General features: G+C 38.7%; 4 protein-coding genes across 4 annotated transcripts; 3 read left to right on the plus strand and 1 right to left on the minus strand.

Annotated features, from left to right (window-relative positions):
* Nucleotides 1–11,652: 11,652 nt before the first annotated feature.
* GCK72_004898 (uncharacterized protein) lies at nucleotides 11,653–13,330 on the plus strand (the record flags this gene model as incomplete). The annotated part of the gene is made up of 4 exons (XM_003116830.2): nucleotides 11,653–11,709; nucleotides 12,217–12,412; nucleotides 12,460–12,609; nucleotides 13,098–13,330. 4 exons carry the CDS (start codon nucleotides 11,653–11,655, stop codon nucleotides 13,328–13,330), a joined length of 636 nt encoding a protein of 211 aa, XP_003116878.1.
* Nucleotides 13,331–14,005: 675 nt separating this feature from the next.
* Nucleotides 14,006–14,921, minus strand: GCK72_004899 (uncharacterized protein; the record flags this gene model as incomplete). Its single annotated transcript, XM_003117026.2, has 6 exons — nucleotides 14,006–14,086; nucleotides 14,129–14,192; nucleotides 14,241–14,346; nucleotides 14,389–14,448; nucleotides 14,493–14,712; nucleotides 14,757–14,921. 6 exons carry the CDS (start codon nucleotides 14,919–14,921, stop codon nucleotides 14,006–14,008), a joined length of 696 nt encoding a protein of 231 aa, XP_003117074.2.
* An 880-nt stretch (nucleotides 14,922–15,801) lies between these two features.
* Nucleotides 15,802–16,720, plus strand: GCK72_004900 (uncharacterized protein; the record flags this gene model as incomplete). The annotated part of the gene is made up of 6 exons (XM_053724939.1): nucleotides 15,802–15,966; nucleotides 16,011–16,230; nucleotides 16,278–16,337; nucleotides 16,380–16,485; nucleotides 16,534–16,597; nucleotides 16,640–16,720. 6 exons carry the CDS (start codon nucleotides 15,802–15,804, stop codon nucleotides 16,718–16,720), a joined length of 696 nt encoding a protein of 231 aa, XP_053589133.1.
* A 2,381-nt stretch (nucleotides 16,721–19,101) lies between these two features.
* On the plus strand, nucleotides 19,102–24,000 carry GCK72_004901 (uncharacterized protein; the record flags this gene model as incomplete). Its single annotated transcript, XM_003117051.2, has 11 exons — nucleotides 19,102–19,119; nucleotides 19,831–19,919; nucleotides 20,232–20,328; nucleotides 20,880–21,022; nucleotides 21,072–21,211; nucleotides 21,260–21,338; nucleotides 21,387–21,552; nucleotides 21,598–21,861; nucleotides 22,937–23,183; nucleotides 23,553–23,851; nucleotides 23,896–24,000. 11 exons carry the CDS (start codon nucleotides 19,102–19,104, stop codon nucleotides 23,998–24,000), a joined length of 1,647 nt encoding a protein of 548 aa, XP_003117099.2.
* Nucleotides 24,001–25,330: the final 1,330 nt, after the last annotated feature.

The following is a 25,330-nucleotide window of genomic DNA, read 5'->3' on the forward strand; positions in this document are numbered from 1 at the left end:
TATACTTTTCCAATCAAGAACCCCTAAAATCTTTTAATTCCATCCCCTTCTTTTCCCTCCAAACCAACCACATCTGGTGCCAGTCAATAGCGGAGAAACAAAATTAAATCCATTCACATATAATAGAGAGAAACAACACAAAGCACTAATCAAGTAGATGTGTGTGTATAGAAAATGAGTAACATAGAGAGAGGGAGGAGGAGAGTTTTCGGAAGAGAATATTTTATTTCTTCTTGAATGCCAGATTCAAGAAGAATTCGAAATTCTCGAAATCTCGAAATTTAAGAACGGAACATGAGATTGGTTGCTGGAAGGTAAGTATTTTTTGAATGCTCGATTGAATGATTGACTGGAAGTTTGAGCTAACCGATACTCATAAACTGTTTTTTTCGCTTTCTTACGGTATTCTTTTCTGAATGTAAAAATATTGAGAGATCCGGATAAGAAATCTCCTTTTTCTGAGTTATATGCCTTTCTACGAAATATTTTCCGAGAATTTGTTAGTTTTCAAAAATAATTTTTTTCAACCAATTTTCTATTCGAATGTCGGGAAAATTAGAGTATTGTCAATTGAGAAGCAAAATAAGTGTTTTATTTAAGTGTTTTGTTAACTTTTCAAGTGAGATTTTTTATTTTGTCCGGACTGCTGATCTGAAATGACTAGTTAACAGAAATCCTATGATACCAGTCTGTTCAGGTTTCTAGAAGTCCAGATGTCCAGATTCCCAAACTTGTAAACTTTAAAAAATCAAATTGTACAGTGGTGCCCTAATCAGAGCTAGTCGATATAAAACTGGTAAGAATCAGAACCGACTGAAAAATGGTTTAACTTTATATTAACACGGAACGCATCTTACAACCACGCTCTACCGAAAACGAAAAAAATTAAGCGCGAAATATAGTGACTCAAAGGAAAATATACATTTTCAAGGACATTTCGCTGGAGCGTAGTTCTAAGACCTGTACCGAGCTAATATTAAAGAGAATAGACCTAGAGAATCGCACCAGTTCTGTTTTGTTTATGTTGTCTGATTAGGAGCAGAAATAATTTCAAGTGATATCCGTCTGTCTGTTCATATTTCCCTTTATCCGAATGCCCTAATCTTAAAGATCCAGACCTCCAGACTGAAAGAAATGGAGATTCGAATTTCAGCATGCGTCTAAATTGTCCAGATTCCAAATATTTCAAAACACTTCGTTTTTCGGTTTTCACCTTTCCCAATTTTCCCAGTTTTCCAGTATCCGACCATCTGAATTTCCAGATTTCGCGTTGTTCAGATATCAACAATTTTCTTTTTTTTCCGATATATGTAACTCTTACAGTCTCTCTGTATCCCCTCGTCCGGATGTCCACTCTCCCTTCAAAATCTCATTCTTCCATAAAACAGTGTTACTCTTTCAAAATGACAAATTACCCTCCCTTCTTTCCCTTCACTCCTTCTTCATCTCCCTCCCCTCCCTCGACACCGATTTAGATGCTTATCCGTGTGTACTCTCTACAACCAGCTGTCTTCTTGTGTCAAACTTTTTGTGCCAAGTCTTTTTTCAAAACGTGTCATATTTCTCTTCGAAACTTGAGAGATACAAAGTTGTTTTGGGGGTTAGATGAGGGATGGGTGGGGTCCTAGGTTGAGAAGAAGAAAAGTGTCAAGTTTTATGGAAAATCGTTTCTGTCCGAATGGATATATAGTTATTTTGTAGGTCAATTGGAATTTGTTGACATAGGTGTGGCTATTCTCACAACTTAATTGAATAAGGGTTATTTGGTAGTTAAGTCCACTCGTCTGGCGTGCCGTTGGCGCAATTGAAAGGTTTTGCTTATAGATATGGAGTTAGATTATTAGATGCTGAAACTGGGGCACCTTTGACGCGTTCGCTACCTCAAAAAAGTTGAGAAGTCTCCTACTGAAGAAGGAGGGATGACAAGAAAATTGGGAACTTCCTGTTCTTTTTCTGTCGGCAATGACCTCAGGAAGTCGTCTTCTTGCACCTACCTAACCTACTTTTCCATTGCTTCTTGTGCACTTTTTATCGGAATTTTGTGGGATTTAAATTTTCAAAAGTTGAAACATTTCAGTGGTCTGTAAGGTGGTAAGTTTTTAAGAACTGCGAATGGTTTCAGAAGTGCTAGAATTTCTAGCTGACTGTGTTTTCAAAACCAGAGGTAAGAATCATAATAGTATGAAATTTCTGGATAGTTTCATTAAGAGTTTTTGTTGTGTAATGGTGTTATACTGTAAATGATTTCGATCCCGACTACAAACGCGCCTAAGGAACGCCAGATTATTGGGATGTGGAATTAACCGGAAGGGCTGAGCGATTACTAGTTCTATTGATAGCTTCGGGCAAACCAAACTCCTAAAATTTTTTTATTTTATTTTGCTGTCATATCTGAAGTTCCTTCTCGCATTCCAGAATAAAATCCTTCCTAGAAAGTTGTTGCCTGACGAAGCCTATATTCCTACGTTATTGCTCTCCGCACCGTACGTGTCAAGAAACTATCTGCACTTAAAAGTTGTCAACCAATAAAATGAAAATCCAAAACTGATCCATACAACTCTCAAAAATAGAAGCTTCTAAAACGCCAACACATTCTCTAAGTTCTCCAGTTCCACTCACCTTCTCTTCACGCCTCTCTACGCACCCACTTTATCCTTTAATCCAATTATCATCTTAACCTTTTCTTCCCTCTTTTGTCATTAACCATGATAAACTATGACTTATATTTATTAAGAAGATCTAATCTTTCTGTCTTTATTCACATTAAAAGGTTGTGTTCACCTCTTTCTCCGAAAATGCGCCATTACCGGTCAATGGTATTACAAGAAGACTTTCCTTCTCCTCCTCACATACCTATGAAGGCAAATGAATTGACCTTGTTCTTTTTGGGAAAGAAAAGAACGAAAAGAGAGGTAAAAGGCGGCGATTTACCCGAAATTACGCATCCTCCTTTTATTCCTTTTGACTCATGTTCTCCTTTAGAAATTTCGGATATTTCTTGTTTCATGTTTCGAAAGGAAAAAGGGGGAAAGAAGAAAAGATTATTCCAATTAATTTAGCTATGTGACAATTTCACTTTTCTCGTTTTGCCATTCCCGTTCTATAAAATTTTCCGTTATTTCCAAGATTTTTGAGATTTTGAAGTCTGGCGCGTCGCCGGCGCTTCGGATGGTTTTCTCGAAAGATAGAATCTAGTATAGAATTTCAGCTCGAAGTCGCATGTTATCACTCAAGAAATTTTGTTGACTTGGGTGCCTTCGGCGCTTTTCATCTCATCCCATTCTGCTCAAAGCGCAATTCATTAGCTATGCTTAGGCCTATAATCGGACATCTAGACATCCAGAAATCTGGATAAACATACCGACAGACAGACAGACAGACAATCAGCTTATAGTTGAATGAAATTACTTGTTGACTGGCGTGCCTTCGCCACCTTTCATCTATTTCGTTCTGCTCAAAAACTGCCACAGAAACTTGCGATCGGCTTACTGTTATCGGATATCTGGACATTTGGATTTTGGACAGACGGACAGACAGAATCAACTCCTGATCCCATTCTTTCCCATATTTCTCCACTAACTAGGGAAGGTCACCGAGTGACCGTGGAATTATGAGACCTGACCTACATACATTATTGGAAAGCTGATTTCACGCTGATTTCAAATATATATTCAGTTTTTGCCCTTGAGACCTGATACTCAAGAACAACGAGGTCAAAGTTTGGACCGATGACAAATCGCTCGGCCTTCCCTAGTAAAGTTATCTACCTCCTCATTCCAATAACTCCTTTCTTCGAATTTGTCATACTTCTTCTTCAAATTCAAATCTCTTACCTTTCGCCTCTTTTCCATAAAAAACTCGTTCCATAATCCGTTTCTTTTCTGCATTCAGTCGATTCTAATCCGAAAATTGGTTACTGTTTCTTAGTTTCCTTCTTAGTTTTTTATTCTTCTCGTTGTTTCGTTCGATTACTAATCCAAAGAAAACCTGTTTCCTTTTTTCATTCCTCAATCGTTTTCCTGACAATTGGTGGTGAGGCGTTTTTTGTGAGAAGGGGAGAGAGAGAGAGATGAAGAGACTGGATGATGATGATGAGGTAGACTTTCAGATAGCGTGATGACGTCTCAGTGCGTTTGGTATATCAAATCTAGATCTCTATTTTTGTAGTTGACAACTTATTTGTACGGACACTCCCTAGAGAGTTATGGTCATTTTAAAGGGACACCTCAAAAATCGCGCTATTTTGCACTGAAATGGGACGATTTGAGGGAGAAATTACTTTGTCGATGTGTAACTCTCTAGGAAGTGTCCGTACAAAAGGTGGTCAACTACAAAAATGAAGCACTACTTTTGTTCTGTATGGTGTATACATAATTTACGATACTGTACCTCTAATAGTTCTTTAACCCAGAACACAACCACAACAATATCTTTTACGTAGAGTCACTATTTTTGAATGTTTTAACCAATGCTACAAGTATAGATATGTGTAGACATTTTTGTTTAAGCAAGTGAGTCATCTCCCTCTTTATGACTATGTGTCCTTAAAAACTAACATTTGCAGCAAAAACTGTACTAGGCTTTTTAGAAAATGTCTGTGTTATTTGGAATGAATCGGCTTTCGATTAGGTTCCTAGGGGAATGAAAAGAGTTAAAAAATCAAATCCGGGCCGTGCCGGAATTTCGCAAGTCTGCTGAAATGAGCTGATTCCAAAATGTTTCTTGTTTGTTTCTTGAAGAGACCCCTGAAATTGAAAAAAAACACGCTTCAGAAACAGTTGGCATTTAATATGAGTCCCCTTCAAACTGAAATTGATTTTAAAAAATTTCGATCCCTTTATGTTCACCTAAATGCTTCTTGTAAGATTTTCAGCCTTTTTCAGTTACTCCTCCATTTGTTCCAATATGTTGCGTCTTGTCTCCCCCTTCTCAATCTCCTCTACCTCATAAGTGGGCGGAGCTTCCCCTATTAGCTGTAGTTACATAATGAACAACCACCATCCAATACATCGCTTCTCTCCGCCCGTTTTGGTTCGATCGGAGAGAAAAGAAAGTGCTCGAACAATAAATAAACAAAAGAGAATAACGCCGCTGTCTCCTGTCATTCCATCGCAAAGGCTTCTCAGATGGAGAGAGATTGAGAGACGCAGAGAAAGAGAGCGCCAAACAAGGCGCGAGAGAGATCACTTGATCGGAAGAGACGCAGACAGTTCAGAGAGGGGAAACTTTTGTTCGTTTCGTCTTCTTCCAAAAAGGAATATATAGTGAAGAAAGAGGGAGTTGAGTGACCTGCTTTGCCCCTCCTTCGATTCCTTTCCGAATCGAACCCGTCTCTCTGTCTCTCTCTCTCTACCTCTCTCTCTTGTTCTCGAATACATTTTATCGAGTCATCATCTTTAAGACAGACAGAGAATATCAAATCGATTCACTTTGTTTATTTATTGTTTTGACACTTGATTATTAGCACAGCACGCGTCTTACAACCGCGCTCTACCGAAACCGAAGTAAATTGTGTGCGAAATTGAGAGATTCAGAGAAAAAGAGACATTTTTCAAGGGAATTTCGGTGGAGCGCAGGTCCAAGAACTGTGCCGAGCTAATAGACATGTTCTTACTTCTTCAGGCAGTTTTCAAACTTCTTTCTCGGTGGCCTAAGTTTTCCCAGCTTGGTTTTTTTCCATCAATTTTTCCCCGTTTCTCCAAAATTTGAACTGGATTTAAGTTTATACCAGTTTTAGTTTGCGGCAAGCCCAAAAACTCAAAAAATGCTCCAATTGCCTAACTTCTATCGTTTCGATTTTCTAAGCCACCAATTTTTTGACAGCAGTAGGAACCTGGCGCCCGATATCCCCTGAAAAGCGTTGATTCTCAAAAAAACTGAGCTTTGTCAAAAAATATGGACACTTTTCAAATTTTTCAGTAATGACCTATTTTTTGCATTTTCTAGGCCACGTTTTCTATAAATTGGTCAAATGAGCTAGAATCCGTGAATATCAAACAAAAATCCAAAATTTTGGCCATCAAAATTTTTAGCTTTAAATGGATTAGCTGGACCAGTAAATCCCTATGGTTATCTGGCGCAACTTCGGCGCATTTTCTCAAGAGGTTGGGGTTCCTACGACGCGTTTTTCAAATTAAAACAATACTCTATTTCCTTGTTGTGGTTTCTCACTTTTCTCCCAAGAAGAATTCAAAAACTATCTGGCGCGCCTTGACCGCTTTTCTATTCCATTAATTTTTGAAACTTTCCTCCTCTCTCCTTCTCTTTCTCTCATCAATATTTGCATCATCACTATTCCCTTTTCATTTCCATCACCTGCTGTGATAGTACCTGTCTCTTCCTCTCTATCTTCTACTCACCCCCGCATAATACAGAACCATTTATGATTCATTCTCTCTTTCCCTCTCTCTCTCTCCTCTCGTTTTCTCTCATTGGTATGCATCATTTCACACTCTTTCATTTTAATGCAAATATGTGTGTATCTCGTTCTTCACTTCAGCCACACAAGTGGTACATATTACCTATCTTTATTCAAATTTTAGGCAATTTTAGAATCAAAATCGGGACTGGGGCGCCTTTTGCGCGCTAGGAATCGTGAAAGAACTTTTGCTCATCACTAATGCACGTTCTATGTCTCTGAAAAGCGGCTGACCCACCTTTGGCGCGTTTTCAAAAATGCTAGCTTTTTAGAAAACGCAGCTGGTGTACCGTTGACGCGTTTGATGAATAGAAATATTTTTTGGCATTGGCTCCGCTGCTGAGGTCTCGGATTTTTACTGTGGGTTTTGAGTTCTTTCAACCAATTTTCCTCATAAAAATCTAGAAAGCGCGTCAAAGGCACGCCAGTCTTCTCTTAAAAACGATGGAAATTGCGATTTTTCAAACCAAAAATCGTGTTTTCGAGCTCAAAAATGCCATTTTTGACACACTTTTCTCAAAAAACACCTGCGGCTCGGTTTTCTCTTTGGACTTCCCCCACGCTCTCTCGATAACTGTAGGAGTACTGTAGCTGTCATTTTTGGTAGCCTACAGTAACCCCACCGTAAACAGTACTTCCCCCCATTTTAGGCGCCTGAAATCCTCTGAATCCACAAATAAATACATATCCCCCCATATATCCCAAACACACCCACAATTTCGAATTGCGCATTTATACGGGAAAGGAGACAGTAGGAGGGAATAGAGGAGGAAGGTTTTGAAATGCAACCTGTATGAGAGAGTGCAATGTGTCACTATTCCCTCCATTGTTCACACTTTTTTCCTCGTTCTTTCTCTCTCTCTTTTTTTGAATCTCACTCATTGCTTTATGACACATCGACAGAAGAGGGGTGTCTGGGTCCCAGGCGAAGGTTTTTTCGGGAGTTGCGTAATGGTTTTTTGAATGTAAGTGTTACTTTTTTGTAGTTTCTAACAAGGTTACGTATTAGCTCGGCACAGCTCTCACAACTGCGCTCCACCGAAATCCCCTAAAAATGTTTATTTTTCTCTGAATCTCTCAATTTCGCACAATATTTTTTTCGGGTTTGGTAGAGCGCGGTTGTAAGAAGGGTGCCGTGCTAATAGGTCTAAATCCCAAAAAAATAGTAGTAGGAGTGTGACAAATACAAATATCTTGAACTTTGGAGTGTGGTCATCTGGTTACACAAACACACAAACAGATAGACATCTAGAGATCTCGGAATCTGAAAAGTCTGAAAATACAGACAGACCCCAATATCTCAAAAACAAAATTTCTCTAAATTTCACTGAAAACTGTCTAAGTGTATCACGGCATCCCAGATGCTTTTATTGCTAAGATTTTTGAATTATTTGGAAGATCAAATCTAGATCTTCATTCTCACAATTGAACCTTTTTGGTACAATCCCTCCATGAGTTATTGTAGCTCCTAGAAGTTGGAAAAGCTAGATTTTGTTTTAGAACTTCTGTAACTCATTTGCGAAGGGTTGTTCAAAAAGTCATTGTTTTAATCTACAAAACAAGTGTAAAGTCAAGCTGGAACACCTTTCTAGATAATACAGGTGGGCTCTCAAAGTGAGTAAGCCGTTCACAAGCTTGGTACATTTTCGAAATGCCAAAAATGCCAAAAAATTACAATTTTGAACAGTTAGAAGGTACTAAATTTAAAAAAAAAACAAATTCCAAAGATGAAATCTTGAATTCTGTCTCCAAATTTCGAGTATTTCACACCTATTTCGGTTTTTCCAGACATCCGAACCCCCAGAACTCCTCCTCCAAAACCCCAAAATCCAATCTAATGAATCATTCAATTGGCACATCTCCCTTTACTTCTCTAATCGTTTTTCTTTTCCAATTCTCCCACAAAATATTCTTCTCGACAACTCACTCTCCCTCTGACCCTCACAAATATCACATCACACTATTAGTATAGATGCTTCTCCTGTTCTTCTCCCCTCTAAAAATATCTCTTTTTTCATTTAACACTAATCCCCTTCTTCTGATTTCCCACTGGGACCCCTCTCCTCCCACGAACACTTTTTGTCATTTTCAATTCGATCATTCGCACTCTTCCATCTATCTCTTCTTCTTCTTCTTCTTTTTTCTTCTTTTCGTTTTTGTCGGTTTCGGCACGGTGCCCCCTTCTCGGCGTGTGTTTGATGATTGTTCGAGCCGCCCTCTATTCAAAAATTTGAAGAGCACACACACAGAGCACACATGCACAAACAATATGTAGGAGGGAAAAGGAGTGTTATTCGACTAGAAGAAGACGAACAATTCTCCTCTACTTTTGGTTTTCTCTAGAATTCTCTTTGCGTCTCTTCTCCCTTTTCAACCTGTTCCGTCATGTCCAGCTGTTTTTTTGCGTCACTGGACGAGAGAAATGTAACAAAATACATTTGTTTTCTTCGAACTGAACGAGTCGTGTGTTTTTGATCGGGGATCAGAAACCTATTTTTGATTTGAGAAAAGAAGTTTTTGTGGTTTTTAGAGAGTTTTTTCTTTGTTCCAACCCAGGCATCCAGACACACCAACATACAGACAGAGAAAAAAGTTGCCAAAAATCAGAAAAAGTTCAAAAACTAACCTTTGGACATCTAGACACACAGACATACCGACAGATTTTCAGATTGAAAAAACGGTTCCAAAACGTCCAAATACCCCATTTCTAGCCAGAATTTCTCTCTTCTTGTCTTACTCTTACACACTTCAAAGCCCAAATTCAAAAAAAAAACATTTCGCTGGGACATCCAGATAACAGCAGAACACCCTGACACAAGTTTGGACATTTGGACAGACAGACGCACACTTCAGACAACCGAATGAAAAAATTGGGCATCTGGATGTATCAGACACACAGATCGACATAAAATCAGTTTTTAAAAATTGACAAATTCTGACAAAAGTAGTTCGAATATCCGGGAAAAAACTAGGTATAGACACACTGACAGACTTTCAAACTGAAATTTTTTTAAGTGGACTGGCTAGGGACATCCGGAAACACAGACAGACATCGAGACATCCGGACATACAAAAATTTCCAAAAATCCAAAAAAAAACTGTCTCAAAACTTCAAGATATCCCATTTCTAACCACAATTTCTCTCATCTTGTCTTGCTCTTTTACTTTCTAATTATCCCCATTTTCTTGTTCTTCTCCTTCTTTTCTTCTTTGTATACTTTTGACTTTTGCTCTTTGTGCTCGCCTATATCCCATCACCTTCCCCATCTGTTCCTTCTCTCCACCAAGCTTTTCGCAACTTGTAATAATAACTCATTCTCTTTTCTTTCTATCTTTCTGTTCCCTTCTCCATCTCACCTTCTGCTCATTTGTCATCATTATGTCTCTTATAATGATGGGAGAGTGAGTTCCCTATATCTCTAAAGTCGTTCCCGCCAAATTACATTGATAGATCATATCACTTTCGTGTTGGTTTTGAAATTTTGAGTTATAACTTCTAGGGTCAGACTGGGGTGAAGGGAGCTCGTTTTTTGAATTGTGGCCAAAAAAACTAGCTTATGTCATCGGGTTTTCATATTCTTCATCTACCAAGTCTGGAGTTTCAGGTCTCGAATTTTTTGATATCCTAGGTCACCCCGGTTTGATTTTCTGGTCCCCCGAAATTCAGGTTTTTAGGCCACCACGTTTTTACTTTCTAGGCCAACTTTATTTTTGAATTCCTAAGCCATAAAGTTTGGAGTTTCTAGGTCTCCGTGATTTGTATTTCTTGACTGTAAAGTTCTGAGTTCCTAGGTTACCTCAGTTTGGTTTCTAGGCCACCGATTCCCGAATTCCTAGTCCTCACAACTTTTGGTTTCCTAGTCCCCCGCAGTTCAGTCTTTTTGGGCCACCACGTTTTTATTTTCTAGGCTACCGTCTCGTGGAATTTTAGCCCCCCGATTCCTGAATTCCTAGTCCTCACAATTCTTAGTTTCCTTGTCCATCATTTCCCATTTCCAGAAGTTAGGTCACCACCACCTCTACCAACTATACAACAAACTCATCTCCACTCTGCCCCTTTTCCCATAACAAAACGTGGTGTATAGGAATGCGCACTGAAATTCAATACACCCACTCTCCTCCCTTCTCTCCTCCAGCATCTTCTTCCTTCTTCCATTCCCATCTTTTCTTATTTTCAAGTGCTCTCACCTACCTTTTCCTGTTTTGGAAATTCTGTGGACATCCGGACAAACCGATAACTATTTCGAAATGTTTATCGACCAGAAAAAACCAAGAAAGGAGCAAAAAAGAGCTCTCTCCATCTTCTCACACACTCACTCATTTATTCAATTTAGAGTCTCGTGAAGACGAAGTCATGAGAAGGAGAAGAAGAGACTACTTGGTTTATTTTTTCTCACATTTATATGTATCATTGATGCTTTTTTTCTCTGAAATTCAGAATTTTTGAGATCTTGGGGAGATTTTATCACCTTGAAACCAAAAGTTAGGTGGGCTAGAATTCCGAATTCATGATGGCCTGGAAACCGAAAAAAATAGGTGGCCTAGAAACCACAAAAATGGTTTAGATCCCCAAAACTACCGAGAGCTAGAAACTCAAGATTCCCATTGCCTAGAAATCCTATAATCAGATGGTTTAGAAATCCGAAAATTGGTGACATGATCCTAAGATTACTGTAATCTTCAATATTCAGCTTTGGTGGCCTAAAGACCTAAATTTCTCAACTTTCTAAACTTCCTAGTCATCTCTGGTTGTATTTCTCAGTGACCTAGAAAACCAAAACTTCGGTTACCAAACCGAAAAAAAACCATTTTTTCTAAACCTATTTCTAGAACATTCACCACAAGTAAACCAGAAATACATGCGGATAAAAATAAATATTAATCGGAGGTTAGTTTATGTGTTGGTGGGAAGAAACTAGTTAGACCGATTATACCAGAGCTTCTTCTCTTTCTCTCTTTCTCTGCGTCTCTCTCCGTCTAACACTCTCTCACTCCCCCTTACTGAGCCTTCTTTTGCTCTTCTTCTTCTTTCGCCCTCTTTTTCTTGCTCTTTTTACAACAACTATTACTCAACTAACTTTTAAAAATGTTTGGTAGTAGTAGTACTACTATTTTTATTACATCTTTTCAGTGTTTGCTTCTTTTTTCCTTCAACTTTATATCTGAATTCAAAAAATAAATTCTTCATTTTTTCCAGAATTCCGGATATCGAGAGAACCTCGTCACGCGATAGGATGGTAGCCGTTCAGCGAACTACCATTGAGGCCGTTTCGGCGGTTCGGCCTCTCAAAGTGAGTATTTTTTGCTAGATTTTTGGGAAAAACGAAAAAAAATATTGAAATCCAAAAAGTAATGGTCTTTGAGTCATGGCCTATGTTTCTAGCTTTGGTGGCCTAGGACTCCAAACTTTTCAGTTTCTCCGTTTTCATGGAAAAGAACAGAAAACTCTCTAACTACTAAGCTTTAGGCTCCTAGGCTAGGCTGATGACCTAGAAAACCGAAGTATGAAAACTTAGGCCATGGGCTATTTCAAAAACAGTAGGATTAGTGGGGATTTTAATGTCTCATTTTAATCAGAGTTTGGTTTTCTAGGTCATTTTTCAAAAGAGGCGAAACTGTCATTCTCAATCTTTAAAAAAGGGTTGGCCCAGCGGAGAAATCATGGAAAAACGAATTTTAAAGTCATAAACTGAAGGTTTTAATTTTTTTGAATAGCCTAGTTTCCTAGACCATTCCATAAGTCAAACTTTTTTTCCTTCTCATACAAGAATTAAACCGCCCAACTCTAATAATTCCAGATAATCTCCCTAATATGTCTCGTCATCGCCATCGGTCTCCTCATCGTCGCCCTCTGCTCAACATCTTGGCTCAAAACTGGATCATTCCGAACTGGACTCTTCAAAGAATGCACTTCATCCAACGAACCAACTCATGCGGCTCCATTCCCAGGTGCCCCTGCACCAGGACACTGTCATGGACCATCTAGAAATCATGGTAAGTAAAAATGATTATTTTGTGTAATTATATGAATCTTATTCCAGGATTCCTGATTGCCGCCGCCGCTCTTCTTTTCGTCTCCCTATTCTGCACAACTCTGTCGGCTCTCCTCAATATTGTTGGACTCAGTAAATCAGATGTTCGTGGAAAGTATAGATGGTATCGATTTGCAACTATCTGTTCTGGTATCGCTGGTGAGTTCTTAATTCTTCAACCAAAAAAAAAAATAGAAAAAACGTAAACATTAGAAACATTGAATATAAAACTACCAATTTTTTAGTTTGAAAGTCATTTTTGTTGCTTATTTTGACGCAAAATTACAAAAGGTCAACAGAAGTTGATGAAGTCTAAGCTTATATACGTCTAACGGACAGTCCAAGAATGTAGGCGGAGCCTAACTTATATGAGATCAAATTATGAAAACATGACTCGAGACTAGTTGTACTTACGATTTCAGTTTTGAAATCCAGACACATTACTTTACTGACAGATTTACAAACATAATCTGGTCTCACAGCTTCCTGTCAAACAAAAAGTGGGCGGAGTCTAGCATCTGGATTTCTGACAAACTTCTTATTACACTCACACTTTTGTTGCAAATTTTCCAAGTTTTCGCAGTCACTGCGCCCTAAAATAACAAAAACATCGTGAAACCTCCCTCCTTAATCACCCACTTTTCCAGTGCTCACTGAGCTCGTCGCTCTCATCATGTTCCCCGCCGTCTTCTACGTGAACATGAACGAATACGGTAGCCGCAGGAATTGGGAAGTCGATTGGTCATACGGATTGGCCTGGGGAGCCACTCTTTTCACACTTGGTGCATCGATTATGTTGATTTGTGATAAGGAACACGAAGAGGTCTATTATAAGGAGAAGACGATCTACAACCCACCGCCAGAGCTCTCTGATCGATAATTTTCTCAATGTTTTGAGAAAATTAGAAACAAAAAAACTGACTTTCCACACCTAACCTTTCAAAAAAGTCACACCTCAATCCTTCGAAACGTGTATTTCTCCTTTTTTCAATCCGATCCAGCTCTATTATTTTCTGTACATAATTTCCTCTTATCTTGTTACGATGCCGTGCATTTTTTATCGGTGACTCTCTTTTTCCCTTGTTTTTATTTACGAATTTTGCAAATTTTAATGAATTGATTAATTAATAGTCATTTTTCAAGAATAATTTTGTTTTCTAGAACTCAAATAGTTGTTTTCTGGTTTCAGAATATCCAAAAAAAACCCCAATTTCAAATGGACATTCGCTTGTATAAAAATAGTGGAAGGTGATATTGAATTTTCATCGTATTCTCCTGATAAATCAAAATGTGCTGGAGAAATTTCAGTTTGTAGAATGGTTTATCGAAGAGTTAGAGCAAAGCTGTGGATTTGCTGAAGAACTTCGAAGACATCGTAATCGGGAGAAATCAATCGAAAGGGAGTTGAATCAAACGATTGGAAAACTAACAGTTCTTGGAGTCATCGAAAAACAATAAAAGAAAACCTAGAGATTTATATTCGATGACGATTTGTTTGTGTGTCGAAAAACAAAATTGCAATAAATGTTCATTAAAAAGAAAGAAAAAACGAGAATTATTTTCCGATGGTACACTTGAGTCCTGGACAAGCATTGGCGAAAGTGTAACGGAAGTTCTCGCATCCATAGTGTCCGGCCTGAAAGTTAGAAATATGATTTGAAATGATAAGTAAACTAACAGATGCATCTCCAGTTGAGTTACTGTAGACAGTGTTCAAGCAGTTTCCAGTTTGTTGGACAGATCTGAAGAATAGATAATGGGGGAGGAGACACATTTGGATACGTTCTTACGAGCAGAAGTGGACGGTGGAGATGGTTTGATTGAAGGTGTTGACGCAGTTTCTGTAGGGAGTGGAGGTGGGAATGTCATCGAAGTTGTTCCATTGGTTGATTGTTTCTGAAAATGTTTAAAATGATGGAAAATGGAATGAGCTCTCACCTTGATATCCTCCTCCACAAATCCATTCGAGTCCACGGAAAGTTCTGACGTAGTCGAATCCTGGGAATGATTGTATGATTGTATGAAGATGAAAAGAGACTTACCATTGGAAGAATCAGTGTTGTTACTCTCAAGACGAGTATGAAGATTCATGCAAGTGTAGTAGGTGTGTCCCAAGCAGTGATAGAAATTGGTACGGGCTCTGCAGATCTTGCTCAGTTGAGTCACATTTGAATTCAAATAATTCTGAACAGTTTCGAAGATTCGAGATCCATTACTGTAGCTGACTGAAGAGTTCAATCCGAAGTTTTGATTGAACGAGTACTATAATGAGCATTGAGAACTGGAAGGGATGAAATCAGAAATACCTGACAGTAGTTCAATTGAGCCAGATTACAACTCGTATCATTGTTTGTTGGTTTCTCCAGTTGAGCAGTGAAATTGATGAATTTCTCAGACAGAGGGAATGGAAGAAGGAAGTCGGAACGAGAGAAAGCAACGAACACAAGTAGAGCAATGACGGCCGAACGCATTCTGAAAGTGGACATATTGATAGATTTCAGAAACTCTTCCAGATCACATTATTACAAGGCTGTCGTACGGTAAACTAAACTTTTGGTTCTATACAAGGCCTGAAGAAGCGAACATTTTCCATGTCTGGGAACACCGATATAAAATTGCTTCACGGCCTTTTTCATAGCCTTGCATTATTGTTAATTATGAATGGTTACAAGAGCTCAAGAGTTTCAGAAAAGATGCAAATCTTCCAGCAAGCATAAAATCTAGGTTTGAATTGTGACAAATTAGAGAAAGACTTGATTAGATTCTTTGCAAGTTTGCTGAAACTCAGGAAGAAGTAAGAAGATGTAACTACAGTATGCCTCAACCTTCACCATCTAGAAAAGAAGAAGAGGCTACTGATTATGTCTCCAAATCTTTCCCTTTTATAACAGTATTTCCACAAATGCTACATTGTGTTCAAAGGGGTGTGGATCTTACAGTTCTACATCTGAATTTGCAAAATCTTGAAATAAATCATCATGATACTGTGACTAATTGATTCCAACTCCACCCAAAATGATTCTTTTTAGGGCGTTAACCAGAAGGAAATCAGTCTTTCGAGCCTTTACAAACCACAAACAGATAACATTTCGGTACTTCTCGATCTTATCAGATAGAATTACAGTCACACTTTCTTAAACTGTCTCTTACATCATTTACTTATCTTTTTTCCATTTATTTGCACCCGAGAAAACATCATAATTATCACGAATTCTATTTGTATAAAAGAGAAGTTGAAGGGAGTATTCATAATGATTTGATTTCTTATCTTTCAAAACTTTCTTTCCTTATCACACTCGTTTTTATCAGAAAAATTATTGGAGTCTGACCAAGAAAACAACGGATTTCAGAATGCGTTCGGCCGTCATTGCTCTTCTTGTGTTTGTTGCTTTCTCTCGTTCCGACTTCCTTCTTCCATTCCCTCTGACTGAGAAATTCATCAATTTCACTGCTCAACTGGAGAAACCAACAAACAATGATACGAGTTGTAATCTGGCTCAATTGAACTACTGTCAGGTATTTCAGATTTCATTCCTTCTAGTTCTCAATACTCATTACAGTACTCGTTCAATCAAAACTTCGGATTGAACTCTTCAGTCAGCTACAGTAATGGATCTCGAATCTTCGAAACTGTTCAGAATTATTTGAATTCAAATGTGACACAACTGAGCAAGATCTGCAGAGCCCGTACCAATTTCTATCACTGCTTGGGACACACCTACTACACTTGCATGAATCTTCATACTCGTCTTGAGAGTAACAACACTGATTCTTCAAATGGTAAGTCTCCTTTCATCTTCTTCATACAATCATACGATCATTCCCAGGATTCGACTACGTCAGAACTTTCCGTGGACTCGAATGGATTTGTGGAGGAGGATATCAAGGTGAGAGTTCATTCCATTTTCCATGATTATTTTTAACTTCAGAAACAATCAATCAATGGAACAACTTCGATGACATTCCCGCCTCCACTCCCTACAGAAACTGCGTCAACACCTTCAATCAAACCGTTTCCACCGTCCACTTCTGCTCGTAAGAACATATCCAAATGTGTCTCCTCCCCCATTATCTATTCTTCAGATCTGTCCAACAAACTGGAAACTGCTTGAACACTGTCTACAGTAACTCAACTGGAGATGCATCGGTTAGTTTACTTATCATTTCAAATCTTATTTCTAACTTTCAGGCCGGACACTATGGATGCAAGAACTTCCGTTACACTTTCGCCAATGCTTGCCCAGGACTCAAGTGTACCATTGGAAAATAATTCTCGTGTTTTCTTTCTTTTAAATGAACATTTATTGCAATTCTGATTTTCGACACACAAATCATCCACTGACAAACTGAAATAATAAGACCTGCTAGTAAGATATCCCAAATTTATTCTAGAACTCAAAATGTTTCCCTTTGTTCCAGGTATCCCCTCTCCCAAATCTAGACAAGTTGCTAGCCTATCTTAATCCCTTTCACTTTACCATTCGCTCCTTTCAACTATTTTGTTTTTTTCTAGCAGAACTTCTTCATTTCCTGTCCTTCCTCTTCAAATCTAATCCGTTTTTATTTTGACTTTCCCTCCTAACCTAATCCATTTTTTCCCTTCACATCTTTATGATCACCTGACGCAATAACTCGTCAGATCGGCGGTCAGTTCAGAATAGCTTTTCGATTCTCTCTCATTCACTGGTGGAACAGATTAGGCTTAAAGGCGAAGAGAAATGAAACTTTTCATCGGAGAGAAGTCACCACAATGGCATCTCATTATACTTTCCAAACAAGAATTTTTACAAGGAGAGACTGATCGTTTTCCTTTCTCATTTTCAGATAAAAAAGAGGGTGTTTAGGTAGAGATGAATTGATGATTGGAGGGGCTGTAAATGGTTGGAAAACTGGGAAATGTTACAATTGTTTGATGGAGAGAATGAATGAAAGGAAAACAGTTACGGTGTGATGAGGAATGATTGGATAGATGGAATGGGTTTCTTAGGTGTCAGAAACCGCTGGATTTTTCAGTTTTCAGGATTTTAGCTGTCTGCATAAATTTCGGTGTTTTTAATTCAGGAAATTATCAGAAGTCTGGAATAGTTGTGTTAGTAGGCGCTAATAAATACATTCGATGGAAATTTACAACAAAAAGCGAAGAGATCTGAGGGTGTCCAACTGCGCCGTTTTGCAACTGTGACATTTCGCAACTAAGACGTTTCGCAACTATACAACTAGCAATATTTTAACCTAGTTTTGTCAAAAAAGGGTCAGACAACTTTATCTTCAATTTCATTGTTTTCAAATATGCTGCCAGGCCCTTTGGTATACTCAAAGTTTTTAAATGACCCAAATATGTGAATACGGTGTGGTTGCGAGACATCGTGGTTGCGAAACGCCACATGTCGCGGAGCCAGAAAAGCCTACATCAAATCTGATGAGAGCATGGAAAATCTGTTAACCACGAAAATAGAGATCTCGATTGGAGCATCACAAATTCTAGAAGGTCATTTGCTTTGGCATCGGTAGAAAATTCAGGATCTTGGCTGACTATGAAACGATAAAATTTGATCGGACCTGTAGCTCAATTATGCTTATGTGTATTCTAAATAACGTTCAGAGGATTGTCTCTATCCAAAGATTTTTTCACGTTTTTCAAAACCTAGTTCGTTTCTGTTTACAGTAACTCAAACCCTTGCCGGTTAATCCGTATGCAGTACAGTTGTCAAGAGCTCCTTGTTTCAAGAGCGATTGAGTCAATACACATGTTGAGTATTGTAATTTCAGACGTCAAACTAGAGTTGCATGCATGAAATTATGTTGAAATACTAGCAAAACAGATGGCATGCATTTTTTAAAATCCACTTAAAAGGTAAGGTTCGAGATAGCTTGAACACACTTTCTCAGTTACCTTGGCCATCTGAGCTACGGTTGTCTTTCTTCTGAAACTCATATCTCATAGATTATAAGAGCTATCAAAAAATTCACCTACAAAAAACTACTAACAAAATCATAAAAGTAGGTCATAACATGACATGATAGCACGCTCCTGAACTTGATTAGCACTATAATTTAGCCTGACCTCATTGTTATGTCATAATGAGCTAACACTTCAAAGTTCTGAGTTCAAGGCTCTCTCCTCCTTCAGACATCCCCCATAGACCTCCCATTATCTCCAGAAAAAAGAAAATTCCCAGTTCTCGTGTACAACACTTGTTACATGTCCCTCTAATTACATATCATCGAGTCCTTGGCACAAATATCCTCTAACTTTTTGTCTCTTCACATGGCGCCATCATCATCAACACCATACCAATGCCATCATCAATTAAGACTCCGCCCCCTCTCTCTCTCTACTTTTTCCGTCCTTTTGTGTGTTGTTTTGTGTATTTGTATTCGATCCGATCGGACGGCCGACCGTTTTCCTTCCTTAGCCACTAGAGGGAATACTTTTCGAAAGCGTGCTATTAAGCGATTGCGTGGTCATTCGGAGGGAGAGAGATCTCGTAATAATTCTCCCCTGAATTGGTTATTCTATTTGGTGCCACACATGAAGAAGACTACGGATTCGTGATGATTGTCAAGTACTCGTGGATTTTTATATTTCTGATTTGGAAGAGGATTGTGTTGGCTGGAAATAATATTGACTACAACTATTATTATACGCAGATGTCACCGCCAAGGCTGGTAAGTGATCGGTCTGTCCGTCGGTTTGTCCGTTTTTCCCTTGAATCGTGAAATTACGGTGATCACATTAGTACGTGCCTCTTTGTTGATTTTCATCTGGGGACTGGCGCGCCGAGGACGCGTTTAATTAAAAATGCTCAAATTGGGAAGAGCGTAATATTTCAACAGCTCAGATTGTCAAATTCGCTTCAGTAGACTGGATTACAGTCGCAGTTTTCTTTGTGATCTGGCGCGCTGAGGACGCGTTTGTGTAAAAATGCTCAAATGGGATAGAACTTGATATTTGAACATCTCAGATTGTCAAATCACTATAGCTACAGTAGACCTGACTACAGTAACCTAATTAACTAAATTCACAGATCTGATAGATTTTTTCTGGTGAACCTTTGGCGCGTTTTCCTTCACTCATTTTTGGAACTGTATGCTCCATTTTCTTACAGTAACCTGAACTACCATAGGAAGTCTATGTAGATTAGAATTTGAAAATCTCGATTCTGGGGCATTTCTGATGTGTTTTAATAGTATTCTTCTTTGAAACCCGGGTTTTCAGAAAATACATACGTAAGAATAAAGCCTAGAAACTTAATTATGCTAAAACTCTACTACTTAAAATTCTTCGTGACCTAGAATAACTTTGCACAAGGTAAAACTGAAACGAGAAGTGATTTGAGATTTTTCCAAACCCTTCGCAATTTCTCTTTCATTTTCCAGGAATGCGGCTCTGAAGGAATCCGTCTCCATATCAGTCCAACTGGAACATTCGGTGGCCACGTCTACGTACGCGGATTCTTTCCACAAACGTGAGTAATGAACTCGTTGACCCATATTCTCTGGTCAACTCAAGTATCAAAATGAAACTCTTTTTTTTTGTGGTAGTTGAGTGAAAAAAAGAAGAAGAAGAAAAATGTTTATTTGTTTAGTTGTGGGAGAGTGAGTGAGTGAGGAAGTATAACTGTCCAAGGACAGTTTTTGTAACTATTTCATGGAGACAGTAGATGCTAGGATGATGATGATGATGATGGGAACAAGAACGGACAGATGGAATGGAATGGGGAGAAATTAGGAAAGACATCGGGACAAACAGGGTAAGAGACAGAAAAAAGAATTTTCAGAGTCTGCCATCTGAACTATTGTACTCGTCTGACAAATCAACCAATTGTCATGGATCTACCGTTCAGAGGACCTTGTAATGTGAGAAGGCGGAGGAATGTGAGTTTGAATTTATTAATGTCTGTCTGTGTGTCTGTAGGGGCCGATGTCCGAATGTCTAGAAATCATTTTTATTCCATTGTCTGTCTGTAGTTACGTGCGTCTGGATGTCCACATTTTCGGATGTCAATATTTCCCCGGGTATCTATTTGTCCGTATGTCCATCTGTGTTTCTGTTTCTCCTGATGTCCGGACTTGTACATTCGTTTATCCCAATAAGCAACTTGCCCGGGGTTCAAAATTCAAGAAAATTATTGAACTAGATTTTTGAAATTTTTTTCGAATTTTTTTCCGAAAATGTCGAAATTTTGATTATACTTCAGAATTTAATCAAAAAAAATTACAAAAAATTGGTAAAAAGGTACCTTTTCATGAAGCTGCGCCGTCCGGGCCGAGCACAATCTCAGTTTTTCCAAAGCTCTTTTTGATCTATCTTTGTGTTCCCTTGTCCAGATGCCCCTGTTCTCAAGCATCTCAAGCTTCCTGAACCATAATATTGTCCATCTGTGTGTCCTCACGTCCTTCCCCCCCCCCTCTCACCTCTCTTTCAGGTAACTCCGCCCTCAATCTCCTACGATGTTACTGTTATCATTCAACACCATTCTCTATTCATCACTTCTTTTGACAAAGCATACCGTCTCAACTGCATCTACAGACAACAAGATTCAGTTCTCCAACAGAGAATTAACGTGTCGTGAGTTAAGTGTGCAATGGAGCGCGGTTTCATCTCTGAAAATTTACAGTGACATTCCATCGACTGCTTTGCAAAGTCGGAATGCACCAAAGTGTAGGTATGATGTGTTATCTGGGTCACTAAACGGTCCAATTGTGAAATTTGCAAATGTAGGAGATGTGGTGGTTCACAAATGGACATGTGATAGTGGTAAGTAGCTGGTAAAATTTTCAATTTTTCTTGTATTTGAGTTTTCAGATCGCTTCGGCTTTGTCGTTCATTCCTGCGTTGTTCGTGACGAGTCGGGCAAGGACTTCCAGTTTATCGATGAGAGAGGGTACAGTATACTCTAATTATAGTTACGAAAGTCGTCTAGAAATTTCAGATGTGTCACCGACTTCACTCTTTTCCCCGAAGTCACCTATTCCTCCGACTTGAAATCCGCGTTCACCGCTGTCCGTGCTTTTCGATACGCGGATCAAGTGATGGTTCATTTTTCCTGTCAAATCACAACATGTCAGAAACAAGAAAATGGGTGTGAAGGAATATCGGTGAGTCTGATTATCCGGATGTCCCCCCTCTACTCTAACTTTCAGCCTCCAATATGTCGACCACTCGATTTGGGACCAATTAAAGTTCACTATGTAAAACACAAGAATAAGGAGATTGGAGAGAAAAACGAGAATGGCGTCGAAACCTTGCCCCCACGGACTGAAAATACTTCGGAAGATATCCCGACGACGACGACTACAGTAAGATCAACGACTACAAGAGCTCAACTGTTTTCGAGTACAACATTCAAGACGACTACTGTGGATAGGCAGAGATTGAGGACACCGAATTCACCACAGAGAGACGAGGTATGGAAAAATGAACAGGATGGCTGAGAAATAAGAAAAGATCTGGTGTTTCTCAAAAATTTGTCAGTTTTTCTGCATCCTTAAATTTGATGGATTTTTCATTTTTGACCAATCAACAATTGATGGAAGAGAAAAACGCCGGCCGTGGCCTCCACAAGATAGAAATAGGAAATTTTGAGAATTTTTTTTTCAAAAAATTTTTTTCGAAAAAATAGGATTTTTCAGTTTTCAGATTTTTTTGAATTTTTTCTAACATCGGTCCTTACGCTCTACCGAAACTGAAAGAAATTGCATTGAAAATTGAGAGGCGCGGAGGGAAAAAAATAATTTTTCAAGAGATTTCGGTGGAGCACAGTTGTAGAAACGGTGCTATGTCAATTCTTTTTCGAAATTTCCGACGTATTTCTAGTGATAAACAATTGCGCTCTACAGAAACGCCCTTGAAAAAAGTCTCTTTTTCTCTGAGTTTCTCAATTTCGCACGCCATTTTCTTCGGTGTCGGTAGAGCGCGGTTGTAAGACGCATGTCGTGCTAATATGTAATTTCAGTAAAAAAAACTAGATGTTTTCCATTAAAAAAAAAGATTTTTTGGATTTCACGTAGAGCATTTTCTATTCATTGTCATATCTCAAAATTTTGATTAATCCACGTCATAATTTTTCTCACGCCATTCAATGAAGAGACAAGTCTTATCAGTAGAAACCTCTCTTTTCCAGTTTCAAATTGTGCACACCAGCATGGAAAAAAAGAGTAAACAGAAAACAAATTTCATTTTCTGTGTTGTTTTCTGGCTAACCATCCCACTCCTCGCTTCCTCTTCTTCTTCCCAACTATCTGTATGTCTCGGTCCTTCCTGCAATGCTGCTCTCTGACTCTCTGACTCTCTCATCACTCCCTTGTTCCCATTTTCTTCTCTAGTAATGTTCGTAGACCCTTTCAATGTAGCACGATGGCCGAGTGGTTAAGGCGTTGGACTTAAGTTCCAATGGTGGATAACACCGCGTGGGTTCGAACCCCACTCGTGCTAGCGAACTTTTAATTTTTTGTAGATCAAATTTTTGTTTTGTTTTTTCAGAACAACTCATACCCGACGTTGAGTTCAAAGTTTCACAATCAAAATCAAAACGGAAATGGCTACGATTTTCCAAATGTGGAATCTGGAGAAGGCATCGGGCAGGATAACGTGGCAGAGTTTGGAGTGATCAGGAATTCTGATTCTGGTGTAAATGAATATGGATTGGAGATCGCTCCTGAAAAGTTGAAAAAGAAGAAAACGGGAAAAATTCCAGTGTTGGCTGAACCGGAGAAGCTCCCAAAAAGAGGTTTGTTAGGGGGCTGATGCTCCGCCCCTTTTGCAATATTACCGCATGATTATTTGTTGGCCTAACTTTCTCTAGTTTTGTTTTCTAGGCCACCAGAAGACAGTATTTTGTAAAATCCATTAATAACTCATTTGTCTAAAAATTTTGAAAAGAAAACTGACAAAATTGGGTATTAGGCCGAATGGAAATGGCAGATAATATTTTGTTGATATGGCCTAGAACTCCAAATTAGAGAAAGTTAGGCCAGCAAGCCAGCTTCAAAAAGTATACCAATATCGTTCTTTCCTGGAACCTTTCTTGCGGCAATATTGCAGAAATGGGCGGAGTCTTACTGGCGCCAAACTCCAAAAAAAAATTTTCCTTTTCCAGAAATCTTCCACGTGGAAACCATTTCAAAAACAATGGATTCAGATGTGGAACCCCTTCCCTATCCGACGAAAGCATCAGTTTATCAACATAGAAGTCCTCGGAGTCACAAGGGAAAATCAGATGAATTCAATATAACTTTGGAAGTTGAAACAACGAAAATGTTGATTTTGGAGAATGAGCCAACTGAGGAGAAGCTGAAAATGGAGAAGAGAGAAGGGGCGGAGTCGGTGAAATGTGAGAAAATTGATGAGAATTTTGTGAGCAACACGTTATTGTTGACGACGTTGGCCGTGTTACAGGTGAGTTGGGAAGGTTTTTCATGTGCCACTTCCGAAATTTTCAGATAATCTCAATCCTCGCACTGATCACTCAAAGATTCTACTACAAGAAGTCAATTGATAAGCTAGTCTTCGCTGCTGATGATCGACCTGGTTCACGGAAAATTTAATGGTTTTTTGTTGAAATTGGCGGAAAAATAGACATTTAGAGACCTGGTTCGCTCCCCGACCCCATTGATAACTGATACTCAGGATGACATTTTTTATGAAGAATTTATATTATTTGATGTGATTTAAAAAGTAATTATCTATTGTGAAATGAAAGTTTTTCATATTGAAAAGGGCAAAAGAGAATGGAAACCGAACTAGGGTAATGTCTGGGAAGACAGATGACCGGATGAAGACACAGAGAAAACGAGAGGTGGAACAAAAAACTGTATCTGGATCGCGCTAAACTTTTCAAAATCTGATACATACAGTTTCGGTTTTTTCAATTGAAAATGTTCAACTTTGAGAGCGTGTCATAGTAATACAATTTTTTCCACAAATTATATTTTTTATGGATTTTACAGATCAAAAGTAGAGCTTCATTTTTGTAGTTGACAACGTTTTTGTACGGACACTCCCTAGAGAGTTGTAGTCATTTTAAGACGACAACTCAAAAATCGCACTATTTTGCAATTGGTCGGTTTGAGGGAAAAATTACTTTGTCGATACGTAACTTGCTATGGTGAACTCGTACAAAAAAGTCGTTATCTACAAAAATGAAGCTTTACTTTTGATCTGTAGGATTCATTAGAAAACTACTAGGTGCGACAATCAGAATTACCATGACACCCTCACAAGATTTAAATCAGAAAGTTACTATTACACAAGCGGACATCGGGACAAATACACCTACAGCTACAGATTGAAGATTGACTGATCTCCGAGAATTAGGTCAAAGAAACCTACTGGAAGATTCTTTAGCGAAAACGGGTGATCAGTTTGCTTAAAAAACTTCTCAACGACTGGTAATTCAAAAAATGCGGACATCCGGACAAACAGTGCAATCAAAAAATTTAACTTAGTTGAGCATTCGAACTACCTAGCGACCATAAGGAACCATAAAATTGCTGAAACCAGTTGTTACCCGTCGATACCGACTCGGCGGCCCCGGGCCGAGCCCTGAGCGAGTGGTCAGCCACCGGCGAATGGGTAATATCAACTGGATAGGTTTTCAAGGTTTTCATGAAAATTATGAGATCAACTACCTGAAAACATCCTAAACCGTTCACAAAACACTCAGAAATCCTATTTTTAACACGTCGGACCTGACACAATGTTTTCCACGATCTAGTTGTTCTGTTTTGACCCATGACAAATTTCTCTGAAAAATACAAAAATGTTTTCCAAAATAAAACAAAAAACATTCGAAAATAGATTAACTCTTTACATGCTTTTGTTCCTCCACGTGTTTCAAGACATCTCCCGCTGACTTTTCTTCATCATTTCAACTTC

Source organism: Caenorhabditis remanei, chromosome II (genome assembly GCF_010183535.1).
Source record: "Caenorhabditis remanei strain PX506 chromosome II, whole genome shotgun sequence".
In the NCBI taxonomy this organism is placed as follows: domain Eukaryota; kingdom Metazoa; phylum Nematoda; class Chromadorea; order Rhabditida; family Rhabditidae; genus Caenorhabditis; species Caenorhabditis remanei.